This window comes from Protopterus annectens, chromosome 11.part0, assembly GCF_019279795.1.
Source record: "Protopterus annectens isolate FY-2018-M chromosome 11.part0, PAN1.0, whole genome shotgun sequence".
Lineage (NCBI taxonomy): Eukaryota > Metazoa > Chordata > Ceratodontiformes > Protopteridae > Protopterus > Protopterus annectens.
In genome coordinates this window covers 85,562,984-85,578,962 of record NC_056745.1, presented here as the reverse complement: position 1 = coordinate 85,578,962, position 15,979 = coordinate 85,562,984, and the positions used below count along the sequence as shown (strand labels likewise).

The 15,979-nt window shown below is 43.2% G+C and overlaps 1 protein-coding gene across 1 annotated transcript in view; it reads left to right on the top strand.

Annotated features, from left to right (window-relative positions):
• Positions 1-15,979, top strand: part of NUP205 (nucleoporin 205) — a 1,199,422-nt gene that overhangs the window by 874,569 nt on the left and 308,874 nt on the right. The window contains 1 exon segment of the mRNA XM_044087173.1: positions 6,674-6,865. Within this exon segment, the coding sequence (XP_043943108.1) occupies positions 6,674-6,865 (192 nt within the window).

Here is a 15,979-nt window from a genome sequence, read left to right as displayed (position 1 = left end):
AAACTGTTGGACGCACCATTGAACAAAGGCAATTTGTTTGGCACCAAGGCAGAAGAGGTCTTAAAAAAAGATGGAAGAAAAAGCTAAATCTGTGCAGACAGTTAAAGACTTCTTGCAGGTCCAGCCTCTGAGGTTCAGTAGGCATTGCCCCTCCAAGCACTGGTCCTTTCTGGCACCCTCAAGACCAGCTCAGACAAGACCTAGGGGAAGCAGACCACCCCCCCCCCCCAGACAGCAGTCCCAAGGAATGCAGAGATCTAAGCAGTGGAGTTCCTCCACTTCAAAAACAGAGAGTGCTAAGCCACTCCCTTATGGAAAGAACTAAACACCCTAATACTGGGTGATTTTAACTACCCTGCCATTAACTGGGAAAGCTACTCGTGTACCAACACCTTTCCCCAACGGTTCTTGGAATTCATAAATTCCAACGCCCTGGATCAACTAATCCATAGTCCCACCAGGGGCTCCAATATCCTAGACCAGGTCATTACCAACATGGGAAATCGATGCTCCACACCTATGGTCACCCCCTCGTTAGTCACGTCTGACCATAAGCTAATCACCCTTAACATCCACATCCCACCCCACCCCAGTAAGGAAACCTCCATAAAAAACTTCTCCAAAGCCAACTTCATGCTACTCAAGTCAGAAGTGACAAACTTCATGACACCCATGCAGACGGGAGCTGAAAGTTCAACTGCTGAATCCTACACTAAGGCGCTGTACGAGCACATCCACTCATGCATAAATCGTGCCATCCCAAATAGAACCAAGATGTTCTCATCCAAAAAAAAGAAGCCAATCTGGTGGTCCCCTGCCATAAACAAACTTTACAACAAAAGGAAGAAACTGTTGCAGAAAAGAGGAAAATCCCAGGATGCAAAAAACGTCCTTACCAGCCTCAGTAAGAAACTGAGAATCCCTCATAAAATCCTCCAAAGCTAGTTACGAAAATAAAATTGCCAAAGATTCCAAAGACAACAACAAGGCATTCTATAACTATGTCAAGAATCTAAATGGCAATGCTCAGATCTGCTCTGAGCTAAAACAGAATGGCATTAAATATACTGATCCCAAGGATATTGCCAATATCTTGGCAGATCGATTCGGTGCCAACTTCACCCTCCCTCTCACCCCCTAAATGGTCCATCTCAATACCGGAAGATTGCCAAATTCCGGTAATAACGGCCACACAGGTAAAAAACGCACTCTCCAAAGCTAAGAATACAGCATCCATGGGACCAAATGACATCCCGGGCTGTGTACTACATGAACTACAATATGAACTGGCACCTCACCTAAGTGTCATGTTTAATCATAGCCTCACCTCAGGTTTCATGCCCACTGAGTGGCGCACAGCTACAGTTATCCCACTCCACAATGGGAGATCCACCTTGGATCTTGGAAACTACCGTCCCGTCAGTCTGACAAGCCTTATCTGCAAGGCCATGGAGCGTATTATCATGGAACTTATAAACAAACACATTGGCAACCTTCAAACACTGGACCCCACCCAGTTTGGGTTCGTGAAGGGCCGATCTTGTCTCCTGAACTTAATTGACTTCTTCGAATCAGTCTCCAGAGCCATGGACAAGGGTAAGGTGGTCCACACAGCCTATCTAGACCTTGCCAAGGCCTTTGACACTATCCCCCACTCTGGAATCATAGATAAACTTACTAAGCTGGGCATGAATCCCTACGTCACCCAATGGGTTTAGAACCCACACTGTAAAAGTAGCCGACTCCAAATCCAGCTCCAGACAAGTGACAAGTGGAGTACCTCAGGGTTCAGTCCTGGGACCGCTCTTGTTTGGCATCTACTTCTCTGAAGTACAGGCCAACACTAAGGGACTCTGGATACCAAAGTTTGCAGATGACTGCAAACTGGGAGCTATTATTGAATCCCCAAATGATGTGGATACTCTACAAAAGGTCCTTACAGATACAGATGCTTGGTGCCAGAGCCATGGGCTCAAGCTCAATGCCAAGAAATGTATAGTTATCCCCTTTGGGAAAAAACATGTATCCGTGAATTACCATATAGGTGGCAGTACACTAAACACCAAAAGTTTGATAAGAGACTTAGGGACACAGGTGGGCAGTGGTCTCACCTTCGATAACCACATCGCCACAACAGTCAGGAAATCCTTCTATTTGGCACACCTCATCACTAAGGGATTTTCATCCAGAAAAAAGGAGGTCATTGTCCCACTGTACTCATCCCTCATTAGACCCATTATAGAATACAATGCCCCATTTGGTATGTACCTCTCAAGACATCTGCAACAACTGGAAAGGCCACAGAAATACCTCACTAAAAGAATCACAGGCCTAAAGCAGATGCCCTACGCTGACCGCCTTAAAAAACTCCAGCTATACTCTGTCGCATATCGTCTACTCAGAGGCGATCTTTGCTTAACATACAAGGCCATGTAAAGCCCGGAGCTATTGGACATGCTACACTTAAAGAAATGCCAATCCCTCAGAGCCGCACACTCCAGGGATCTAAACCTTGTCATCACAATAAACAAAACATGCTGGAGGGATAGGTTCCTGACCCAGAGACTCCCCAGACTCTGGAATAGATTGCCCATACATGTCAAGCAGAGTGCCTCTTTGGTCCTCTTCAAAAGGAACCTTGACGATTGGATGGGAGAGAGGAAATTCACCCCGGGGATCACGTCAGTCGCCCTGCTAGACAGGGGTCCAGGGAAGTAAATAGTGTGGGAAGAAATATCCAGGGAATTGTTATGGCTAGGCTTGTATAGGCCATAGGGCTGATAGCCTAGGTACCAACCTATGAACTCACAATGACTTTACACCTCCCCCCTTACCTCTGCACTCCTGCTTGTGCCCCTAGGAAGAAAACTGTCCTCCCATGCTAAAATCTGGGCCTCTATCACCAGCAACCGATGGGTTCTCAACATAGTGTCCCAGGGATATGAATTTTATTTCCACACACTACCAACCCCAAAAGGGTTCCCAGATCTTCCAAACCAGTGGGCAGAGGCCCAAAACCAAGTCCATTCCCTGCTCTCCATGAGGGCAATACAGCCTGTTCCTGCAGACCAGATAGGCCAAGGTTTCTATTCCAGGCCTTTCCTGGTACTTAGAAAAGAGGGCACCTGGCACCCAGTCCTCGATCTATCAATTCTACACACCTTCCTGGTGATACCAAAATTCAAAATGCTCACCCTCCAACAGCTTCTTCTTATGCTATCCAAGGATGCTTGGTTAGCCATCCTAGACCTAAAAGAGGCCTATCTACATATCCCAATCAGGGATTCCTGCAGGAAATATCTACATTTCAGAGCAGGATCTATGCACTTTCAGTTCTCTGCCGTTCCCTTTGGCTTATCCACTGCTCCTAGAGTTTTCACAAAATGCCTGGCTTCGGCCATTGCTTTTTGCAGACAAAGGAATATTCAAATTTACCCGTGCTTAGATGACTGCCTGATTCAGGCAGACAGTCAGGAAAAGCTGTTACAGCACCTGACCGGTGTAAAAGACCTACTGATCTCCCTGGGGTACACTATAAATGAAAAGAAATCCAAACTAGTACCCACTCAAAAAATTGTATTCCTGGGAGCAAGCCTGGACACAGCATCCCAGATGGCATTCCTTACTCCAGAAAAACAAGCCTATCTGACAAGCTACTTCTCTCAACTAGCCACCAGAACTTGCAAGGAAAATCCTGCAAGCTCTAGGGTTCATGGCATCCTGCATTCTACTCATTCCATATGCCAGACTGCATATGAGGAAACTTCAATGGTACCTAAAAAGCCTTTGGTGTCAACACTCTCAGGACCTGGAAACTATCATACCTATAATACCCTGTCTAGGAAAGATTTTCTTTGGTGAGCAGCAGCATGCAACCACAACAAGGGTTTTCACTTCTCACAACCCCATACCACCCAGACCCTTACCACAGACGCATCAGATTATGCCTGGGGTGTACACCTGGATGGCAGGTGCATTCAGGGCCATTGGAGCCCACATCAAATACATCTGCACATCAACCAAAAAGAGGTGTTGGCTGTTCAGCATGCTTTGACAGCTTTTAGACCCCTACTCTTCCCGGGGCCTCTAGTGATCAAAACAGACACCACCACAGTGATGTACATCAATAAGCAGGGAGGAACTCGCTCTTATCCCCTTTGCAGGCTCGCCATGACCCTTTGGAACATGGCTTCGGCCATGCCTCAGATCCCAGCTCTCCTGATCCAGCAGAATGGAGAATTCATGCATCCACAATTGCAGACCCTGAACCTGGCAGCCTGGCTTATTCCCTGACCTCTCCTCCAGTTGCCAGCCAAAGCAAGCAAGTCCTGGATGTTGTACGTGAGGCCAGATGCCCCAGCACTAGAAAATCCTATGCTGACAAGTGGAAAAGGTATTGCACCTGGATCCAGGCTAAAGGAGCTGAAACACAGCCCTCCCTACCCTCTCATCCTGGATTACTTAGACCTACTGCACAGGGGCCTATCCTTCTCTTCTATTAAAATTCATGCCTCTGCCATCTTTGCTCATTACAGCACAGAGATACCTCTTTTCTCATCCTCTCATTAAACAGTTCCTGAGAGGGACTAACAATTTAAGGCCACCCAGAAGAGCTCCTACCTGAGCTTGGGACCTTAACTTTGTGTTGGAAAAGCTCACACTACCCCCTTTGAGCCTGCAGCTTCAGCAGAGTTAAAATTCCTCTCTTGGAAAACAACCTTGCTTCTGGCCATCACTTCAACTAGAAGAGCTTCAGAGCTACAAGCACTCATGGCTGTAGAGCCCTTCATCATTTTCCATGCTGACAGGGTATCCCTCAGGACTAACCCAAATTTCATGCCTAACGTGGTGTCCAGTGTGGCTCTCAACCTCTCAATTCATTTGCCCACCTTTTTTTCCTAACCCATAAAACAAGGGGGAAAGGATTCTGCATTCTCTAGATGTGCACAGACAGCTCAGACTCTACCTGGATAAGACTAAATCTTTTAGTAAAACTGACCAATTGCTAGTCAGCTTTGCAGCAGGAGCAGAGGGCAAGGCCATATCCAAACAAACAATCTCCAAATGGATAGCACACTATATCCATTTCTGCTACAAATACCATGGGAAACCGCCCCCTACGGGGGTCAGGACACATTCCACCAGGGCAACCTCCACCTCTGCAACTTTTCTCAGAGGGGTCCCTACCAGGGACATCTTGGAGGCTGCAATATGGACTTCTGTTCATACCTTCACCAAGCATTACCACCTGCCTATCTTCTCCAAATCCAGGGCAGGCTTTGCAACCGCAGTCTTGCAGGGCATCCTAGCCAGCCCCCAGTCTTCTTGACTGCCTCCACCCTTTTCTTCAGCTTTGGGAATCAACCCAAGTGTAATGGCTGCAACAGTGAAACACGAAGAACATAGTACAGTTGTGTACACTTATCATAAATGTAGATTTTGAGTGTATTCACTGTTGCAGTCCTGGTTTCCCACCCTCCATTCCCCCTTTTCTCTCTCTTCATCACTCCTTACAGGGATTTTTGATATTTACTTTCTACTGGTGGTCTTCTTCCACCATAACCTAGCTCCCTGTTTGGGGGCTCCTGACACTTGGGGCAAGAAAAACTGATGTAATGGCATTGGTTGCCTGATTTTGTACCACTGACGACCTGATGTCAGTCCTGGAGCAACAGCAACCAACGCAGAAATACTAAGCCTCTGGTATTCTGGCCGACTGAGGGCTACCCTTGACAGGATAACCCAAGTGTGATGACTGCAACAGTGAATACACTCAAGCATCTACATTTATGGTAAGCATACACAACTGTACTTTTTGAACCCTTTACACTTGGAGGCATATGCCTGTTGTGGTTTGTGTTTCACATTGTCTGAGTACTTCTTGGTTCTTGATTTCTGCAGTCTGACTTCATCTGGGATTTGGTGCTTCAGGTCTTGAGCCCTGGCATTGTCATCCTTGGAAGTTTCTGTACTGCTTGAGAGTTTTTCCAGTGATTACCACTGGGGATATCCCTTTACATAAAATTAAATATGTAAGAGCACTTAACTGATTTTCTTAAGGGAATGTTCTTCAGTAGACACTTATTACCCCCCTTCCTTTTGGTTTTGAGCAGTCCTTCCATCCTGCGTTGTCACTGAACTCCCTTGCAAGGCTAACAGGTTTATAATTTTATGTTTGTTTGTTTATGGTTTCCCAGGTGTAAACAGTTTTGAGCTTTGGGCTGTATATGCCTGTTTTACTGTTTTATGATGAAATGGTGTGCAGAGGAGAATACATTTCCCTAGCCCTGGAGCCAGAGTTCTCACAATTTGAGCCAGGTGTCCTCAGAAGAGGATATGCCAGTCATCACCTAAAGAGAGGTGCCCTGTCAAAGAACGTGTCCCACTGAATCCAACTGTTTTGTCCTGAGTGTGTACATAGTATGCATGTACACTTGATCTTTGTGCCTTATTTTTTATTTTTGTTTATCGACTTGTAGCTGTTGTGTTATGTTATTCTGTACTTTAATAACCAGTTCCTCTGTGTTATACTCAAATCTTTGTGAAAGCAGCTATACTGTGTGTGTAATATAATTATTTGATCTTGACTTACTTGTGTAAGATGAGTGCATATGTTGACCTTTGCTGTCTTGCATTATTAATGTAACCTTGATCTTCCCTTTCTCTTTTGTAGATGCTGGCTCTAGCTTTGCTGGATCGTATCATTTCTGTGGATAAATATAACCAGTGGCTCACTTTTCTCTGCAACAGTGGATATTTGAAAGTACTGGTGGACAGTCTGGCCCAGGATGACCTCTTGCTGCAGAGCATGCTCAGTCCACAGCCTCCCCTTCTGAAAGGACTGTACATTTATGAATCTAAAATGGTATGTTCAAAGGCAAAGACCTTTGATCATTATATTCCTGATATATATACTGCTTGTAATAGAAAAATCTGAATTTGGGGAATTTTTTTGCTTGCCATTTGATTGCATCAAATATTGTGAGCTTTCTACTTTGTGCTAATTGTAACATTGCTGCTGTATTTGAGTTTGTTTTTTGTTATCTGAGGTCGATGTCATCCCTAGAAAATGTCACCATTAAGTGGGTCTGTGATCAGCATATCTCAGAGAATGATGCATGTTTGTGGTGCTTGTTCCGTCTTGGGGAAGTCTCCTACTGCCCACCTACTTCAGCTGTACTGCAATCTTTCAGAGCCAGTCTGGATGCCATTAGTAAGAACAGTTCTTGTATATTTTTGATTCAGGCCCCACCAGCCATTAACAAGGGCATTACAGCTGGACATTGATACTAAAGTATCCACTGCTGGGCAGCACATGGTGCAGGCTCTTCCCTATCAGATATCCCTTTGATTTTTTAACAGCAACCCTTGGTACCAGAGTATCTTATGATTGACACCCTTGGCAACAGGGTATCTTATGATTGTCATACTTAAGTAAAGTTTCAAGTCTCTTAAATTGGAAGGCCTTACTTATATATAGTAATCATCCATTCCTGAGGTTTTGGCCCCTCCTAGATGCCTCCCCTGGACTGTAAGAGGTAGAAAAAGTCCCCTCATCTTATTCTTTGTTTCACTCAGATATCTGGATGGAAGAGGATCAGGAAAATGCCTAGTCTCAGATCTGTTCCCTCAGCTCTGATGCGGAAGAATCCCTGTCACTGGTGTCCTGATCAGAGGATTTCTGTTCTAGTGAGACCTTAAATCGTGAGAAGACATTTTGGATTAATCACAAAGGAACTGCCCAACTCCCTTAAAAAGGTATCTCAAGCTGCTTGGTGTTGAACCTAAACCTACCACCATTTCCTCACCTTCCATACCTTTGAGGGTGCATTTGTGAATGCTCCCCAAAGGCTAGACCCCCAGCTTCAGCCACCACAAAACCTACTTGATTTTACTGTGTGGAAGAAAGGGCCAAATGCCTACATAGTCTCTTTGTGGCTCCTGTTATGTTGCTGGATGCCATTAAAGTGTCCATACTGGCCCTTGTTAATAAATAATACCTTTTCAAATGTCAGCAAAGTAAATTGTTCAGTCAGTTTGAAAACAGTTATGTATTTCTGCCCCTTTGATTCTTATGACAGTTACCAAAACCATTTATTGCAGTAACTGTATTGGGGGAATCCCTATTGTATCTAAACAAAACTAAGAATGTTTTGGCAAACTAGCCAACTGTTTGAATCCTTCTTGCCAGGTAAGCAAATTCAGTTGAAAAGCTTTACAAGGCCTAATTTAAATATACTCCATGAAGGCAGCTGCTGCTTCTGCACTGTTTTTTATGACTTTCACCAAACGGAGTATGAAGCTGCCATATGAACCCCATTTCACACTTTCTGCATGCATTAAATGCTGGATATCCTCTGCTGACTCCAGAGAGTGTTTTCAGCTTCAGTATGCGTGCGTTTCCCCCATCCTAAGCCTTTGTTCACCTCTGCCACTGCGTTAGTATACTCTTGTATACAATAAATTGTACTGCAAAACTAGGCCTTGTGGTGAACACTGTAGAGGTATGCTATAACATCCCTTTCCAAGGAGGGTCACTGGTGCAGTATGCACTCCCTCCATTCTCAGTATGCACTCCCTCCATTCTCTTGTTTGCTTCAGTTTTTTGCACTTTTAGGGGAAGAGAACTCCTTTTTCTTGCTTGAGAGATGCTCTCTTTTCCTACGTCTTGGAGTTTGTCTTGACTACGTTATACAGATTTTTCAGACCATTTACAGAATTTCAGAAGCACACTTACTGGTGACCTTCCTAATCACTAGAAAACAGGGTTCAAAGAAACAAGTAGTTTATGGCATGGGTGCTGCCCCTTAATACCAGATACTATAGTGATGGCTGCGGCATGGGGAGTAAGGCCTTTTATGAGGAGAGATTCAAAAGCTCTTGCAGTCAAACTAGAAGGTTGGTTATCTGCTTTTGGTGAAATGCCATACATATGAGAGATCACTGTGTGTCTGCTTTGGCTGAAATCCCATACATGAGAGATTGCTGGTTAAGCTGCTTTTGGTAAAATTATATACATGATGTCTCCTGCTATGGCAGTTTTTTTTTTTTTTTTTTTACTTTGAATGTCTACATTTACGGTAAGTATGCTCATGCAACTCTGTATTGTTTTTTTCTCTTAACAAAACTAGCCATTTTTTCCCCATGGCCCTTTTCTCTACACTGGACCCCGTCCCATACCAAATTGGCAGCAAGTAAGTCACAATGCTGTTTGAAAACACTGAATCTTTTCAGCTTGGAAGATAGTTTTAGTTCTGGTCAGTGCCTCCTTCTCTAAGTTCTGAATATCATACATGAAATCAAAAGATTTGGTAACAAAAAATCTTGTATAAAGAAAAGATTACATTTGTGACTTGAACTGACACTGAAGGAGCCTAGACACACAAAATTAACTTTCCTAGTGTGTCTAGATTATGTAAGCTATTTGATACAACGTTAATCCTATTCATCCATCAAAAGTACATATGTGCTGTTTCTGCTTGTTTGACAACTTTTTTCTCTGTAACACCCCCCCCCCCCCCCCCCGCCAGCCAAAAAAAAAAACACTAAGGCTTGCCAGAAAGGTGTATCAGTTTTTCTTCATTTGAATTTAAAATTCATGCATGAGAAATTAAATCTGCATGACTTTGAACCAGCTGGCACAGTGTACACAATAGTAATGGTAAATGTCAACCACAGTGTTCAAGTAAACGGCAATGAGACACAAACCAAAAACCAGTTGCTAGTGTAGGCAAGAACCAAGACAAGACACGTTGCGAATAAAATAAATAAAATAGATGATTTATTCCACCACAAAACAGCAAAGACACTTCGAACACTGTGGTTGACATTTACCATTACGTTTGTGGATTCCTGCATTGGAGTCGAATTTCTTTTGTGACAGTGTACACAATAGGTACTGGTCTTGGAAACGTTAGTTGTGGTAACTTCGTGGTGTATGATTTCAAATTTATGATTCTTGATGTGCAAAAACACCTTACAATATCTTTCACAACAGTACCTTCTCTTAAGATTAATCCCATCTGTGGTTTCAGTGTTTTCTCTCTGATCGTCAGTTCAGTATCCAAACTTCCAAAAATGGGAATATTTTATTATAAATGTGATGACAGCTAAGATACCTACCAGGGCTCTTCTTCCTTTCTTCAGCAAAAGAGATCCGTTTTTATTCCTGGTAACTAAAAGGTCATCAAGAGTGTTTTCTGCAATCTGCTGTGTTTTTTGTGGTAAGGCTTAAACCTTTTCAGGCTGCCATTCAAGCACAACACAAGGGCAGCTCCAATCTCAGCATTGCACCCCTTTACAACACTGCAAACTGGAAGCACAACTTGGGCACTAACTAAAAAGGTTTTGTCATATCTGTGCTCCAACTTTATATATATATATATATATATATATATATATATATATATATATATCTTTATATATTGTTAGGCTTTGCTCTGATTTGTAGGAAGGAACCCACATAACCCACGTCACTCCACAACAAGTACAAATATGACTCTGTCATTGTCCATGTTGGTGTGAATGACCTGAGACGTAGCTCCCTGGACTACATGAAAAGAGACATGGAAGAGCTCTCCGATCTTGTAGCCCAGACAGGTATGACCCTAGCCCTGAGTAGCATTCTGCCATTGCCCAGAATGATACCGCAGTAAAAGGACAAAGTGATTGACTTCAACAATTGGCTAAGCTTCTGGTGTCATTCTAAGGGAATTCAGTATCTGTTTGCTTGGGATGACATGGTCGACAGACCACGATGCTTTGCCACAGATGGACTGCACCTGTCGCCCCTGGGATTCCAGATACTGGCTAAGGCTCTTGCCGCCGCTATAGTACCTATTTCAGGTAAGGTTCAAATAACAAATTCACCACCATAACAGGAACAGGCAAGCAAAAACTGAGGGTAATGCTACTCAGTGCTAGAAGTCTAAGTCGCAAAATGCACTCACTCGAGGCACTCCTTAAAATGGAGAACATCGATATCTGTGTAGTAACTGAGACCTGGTTCAAGGCTCCAGATAGCACCCTTGCACTACCAGGGTTTAACTCATACCACACCTTTTGGCCATGTAACCCGGACCGAAACACCAAAGGTGGAGGTGTGTCCATATTCAAGTCAAGTCAAAATTTATTTATATAGCACCTTACAGACAATAAATGCCACCAAAGTGCTTTACAAAACAATAATCAAAGGCAATAAATAACATATAACATAAAAATTAACTAAAAATAACAAATAACATAAAACAAAACAACATTAAAAATCATTTCACCTCATTAAAGGCCAATTCATTAAAAATACGTTTTAAGATTTTGCTTAAAAGTTGTCACAGAAGAAGACTGCCGAATGTATAATGGGAGCTCATTCCAAAGTTTTGGAGCTGCGACAGAAAAAGCTCTATCACCCCTCATCTTTAGTCGTGCCCGGGGAACCACAAGTAGGGACAGATCTTCTGACCGAAGTGTCCGATTGGGAACATAAGCATGGAGCATATCTGCCAAATATACTGGCGCTAAACCATTTAAAGCTTTAAAGGCCAATAACAAGATTTTAAAACGAACCCTGAAAAAAACAGGTAACCAATGCAATGCCACCAATACAGGCATTACATGGTTAAACTTTCGTTTGCCCTCCAAGAATTTCCCAGCAGCATTTTGAACAAGCTGCAAACGGGCTAAAACACCTTGACTCACTCCAGATAGAATAGAATTACAATAATCAAGGCGTGAAGTTATAAATGCATGTACAACAACTTCCAAATCACCTTTAGACAAAAATGGTTTTACCTTAGCCAAGCGCCTTAATTGATAAAAAGAGGAGGACACCACCCCGTTTATATGTCCCCTAAAACAAAGATCTTTGTCCATCTTCACTCCCAGATTTACAACAGAATCCTTCAGATAAGAAGTTAATACACCACAGTCCACCACAGAAAAATCAGCATGACGACTAGGACTAAAAAGTACTACTACTGTCTTCCCTTCATTCAAACTCAAAAAATTTTCTGCCATCCATAGCTTAACCTCACACAAACAATCCAACACCTTTGAAATTGAGCAACCATCAGCCTCATCCAGAGGTAAATACAATTGACAATCATCAGCATATAAATGAAAATCAATACCATATTTACGCATTATATCGCCCAAAGGCAAAATATACACAGAAAACAATAAAGGTCCCAATATTGAACCCTGCGGAACACCCCAAGGAAGATGAACAAAATTAGATGTAAACCCGCCCATCTGAACACACACCATTCTATCTAGCAGGTAAGATCGAAACCAGTTTAAAGCCAAACCTGTAATACCCACATAATGCTCAAGACGATACAGCAATATTTCATGATCTACTGTATCAAAAGCAGCTGTTAAATCTAACAAAACAAGCAGTACAAATTTTCCACTATCAGTGATAAGAAAAACATCATTTAAAACCTTTAGCAAAGCTGTCTCAGTACTATGCATAGGTTTAAAACCAGATTGAAAATTTTCCAAAAAATTATTTTTATTCAGGAAATCTAACAATTGGCCATAGACACACCTCTCCATCACTTTACTTAAAAAAGGAAGCTTAGAGATTGGCCTAAAATTAGACAGTACAGATGCATCAAGCCCAGGTTTCTTTAATAGTGGATGAATGATTGCTCTTTTAAAGTCAGCAGGCACAACCCCGGAAACCAAACTGGAATTAATTAAATATTCATTAAGGATATCCACACCTCCAGGCTAGTTGCTCAGCATAATGCATCTGAGGTTATCCAAGTGCAACTAACTCTGGGCAAAACTGCAATCCAAATTGTAGCTTGCTACAGATCCCCCACCATGCCCCAGGATTCCCAATCCTCTTTTCTTGATGTACTGGAAAATATTAGGGTTCAACCAAACACCCTAATAATGGACGACTTCAACTGCCCCACCATTAACTGGGAAAACTACTCGTGTATCAACTCCTTAGCTCAACGCTTTCTGGAATTCATAAACTCCAATGCCCTGGATCAACTTATCCACACCCCCACCAGGGGCAACAATATCCTAGACATAGTCATTACCAATATGAGTGACTGGTGTTCCAAACCTGAAGTCAACTCCTCGTTGGTCAGATCCGACCATAAGCTAATCACCCTTGATATCCACATCCTGCCCCCACCCCCCATTAAGGAAACCACGATAAAAATTTTCTCCAAAGCCAACTTCATGCTTCTTAAGACAGAAGTGGCGAACTTCATGACACCCATGCAGATGGACAATACAGTTACAACTGCTGAATCCTACACAAATGCACTCTATAAGCACTTACACAAATGCATGGATCGTGCTATCCCAAACAGAACCAAGACGCTATCCTCCAAAAAAAGGAAGCCAATCTGGTGGTCCCCTGCCATAAACAAAACTGTACAACAGAAGGAAGAAACTTTTGCAAAAGAGAGTAAAGTCCCATGAGTGGAGGAGCTCCCTGGTCAGCCTCAGTAAGAAGCTGAGATATCCCTTATAAGATCCTCCAAAGCTAGCTACGAAAACAAAATCGCCACTAATTCTAAGGACAACCACAAAGCATTCTATAGCTGTGTCAAGAATCTCGATGACAACAACCAGATCTGCTCTGAGTTACAGCACAATGGCATGAACATTACAGAACCAACTGATATTGCCAACATCCTGGCAAATAGGTTCAGTGCTAACTTTATCCCCCTCTCACCCCCTAAAGGGCCCATATCTATACAGGAAGATTGCAGAGTCCCTGTAATCACAACTACGCAGGTAAAAGCTGCACTCTCTAAAGCCAAAAACACAGCATCCATGGGACCGGACAACATCCCAGGCTGCGTTTTACACGAACTTCATAACAAACTGGCTCCCCACTTAAGCACCATGTTCAATAATAGCCTCGCATCAGGCTTTGTGCCCACTGAATGGCACATAGAAGCAATTATCCCACTCCACAAAGGGGGAGCCACCACTGATCCCAGGAACTATTAACATATTAGCCTGATGAGCCTGGTCTGCAAGGCCATGGAACGTATCATCATGGAACTCATAAACAAAGACATTGGTAACCTCCAAACTCTGGATCCCACCCAGTTCGGGTTTGTGAAAGGCAGATCATGCCTCCTGAACCTGATCGGCTTCTTTGAGGCAGTCAGCAAAGCCGTAGATAAGGTCAAGGTGGTTCACACAGCCTATCTTGACCTCGCCAAGGCTTTCAACACCATCCCCCATTCTGGAATTATTGCTAAACTCACTAAACTAGGTATAAATCCCTACGTCACAAGATGGGTTGCCAACTGGCTCACTGACAGAACCCACATTGTAAAAGTTGCAGACTCCAAATCTGACCTCAAACCAGTGCAAGTGGAGTACCATAGGGTTCAGTCCTGGGACCTCTCCTGTTTGGTATCTACTTCTCTGAAGTACAGGCTAACACAGAAGGCCTCCGGCTAACGAAGTTCACAGATGACTGCAAACTAGGAGCCATAGTCAAATCCTCAAATGATGTGGACATCCTACAGAAGGGCCTCACCGAGACAGATGTCTGGTGTCAGAGCCATGGCCTCAAGCTCAATGCCAAAAGTGCAGTTTCATCCCCTTTGGTAAAAAAAACTGTACCCATGAACTACCACATAGGCAGCAATCTACTTAACACCGAATGTGTGATTAGACCTTGGGACCCAGGTGGACAGTAGTCTCTCCTTTGATAGTCACATCGTCACAGTAGTCAGGAAGTCCTTCTACATGGCACACCTCATCATAAAAGGGTTCTCATCCAGGAAAAAAAGAGGTCATTGTTCCCCTCTACTCGACACTCATTAGACTCATTATAGAGTACAACGCCCCTTTGGAATGTACCTCACAAGACATCTGCAGCAGCTGGAAAGGCCACAGAAGTACCTCACAAAGAGGATTACTGGCCCCAAACAAATGCCCTACACTGACCGTCTCAAAAAACTCCAGCTTTACTCTGTAGCATATCGCCTACTCCAAGGTGATCTCTGCCTAACATATAAAGCTATGTCAAACCCAGAGCTGTTGGACATGCTACACCTAAAGAAATCCCAATCCCTCTGATCTACATGCTCTAGGGACCTAAACCTTGTCACCACAATAAACAGGACATGCTGGAGGGATAAATTCCTGTCCCAGAGACTTCCCATACTCTGGAACAGGCTACCCATGTATATCAAGCAAAGTTCTACATTAGCACTCTTAAGAAAAATCTTGATGAGTGGATGGGAAATAGGAAATACACCCCGGGGATCACTTCTGTGTCTCTGCTCGACAGTGGCACAGGAAAATAACTTTCTTGGGTGGCTTAAGCCAGGGAACCTTGTTGGCTAGGCTTACATAGGCCCTTGGGCCGATAATCTAGTACCTACCTATGAAATGAGGGAGTATGGCATCACTATCTTAAAACGCCTGCTTTTTGGTCCCTTATTCACCTACTACTGTACCTCATTTGGCAGCTCCTGTTGTTGAACATTTGAAGATCTCACAGTTTATTAAACAATTCTGTTCAGTAGTCTTCAGGATGTTTATATTTGGGTATCAGTTTAGCTGCCCATGAAGTACAGTGTTACTGTGATCACTTACTGTTTCAGTCGACTTGGTTGCAGAAGCATATCATGATTAATGGACTGATTGCCCTTCATGGTGGTTGTGGAGCTGTGGTGTTGGTGTAGACATTGTGAATGTGGGGTGAAGCCTCCCACAAAATGCTGTTTTTGACTTTATGTATTTTTTATTGTTGATAGTTGAGAATGCAAGGCTGTTTTACTTGCCTTTGGAATTATGGCCTATTGTGCAGTAGTCTATCAACTTTGTGTATTTGGTGCTTTTAGTTTCTTAGTGATGATGAGTTTTGTAGGTGGGTGTCATATTAACATATATTTACGCAGTTTTTCTTTCTGATGGCTTTTGCTTTATATTTGATTGCAGAACTGCTAGCTGTGTCTAATAGTGTGTTCAGTCTTTGCGTATTTTT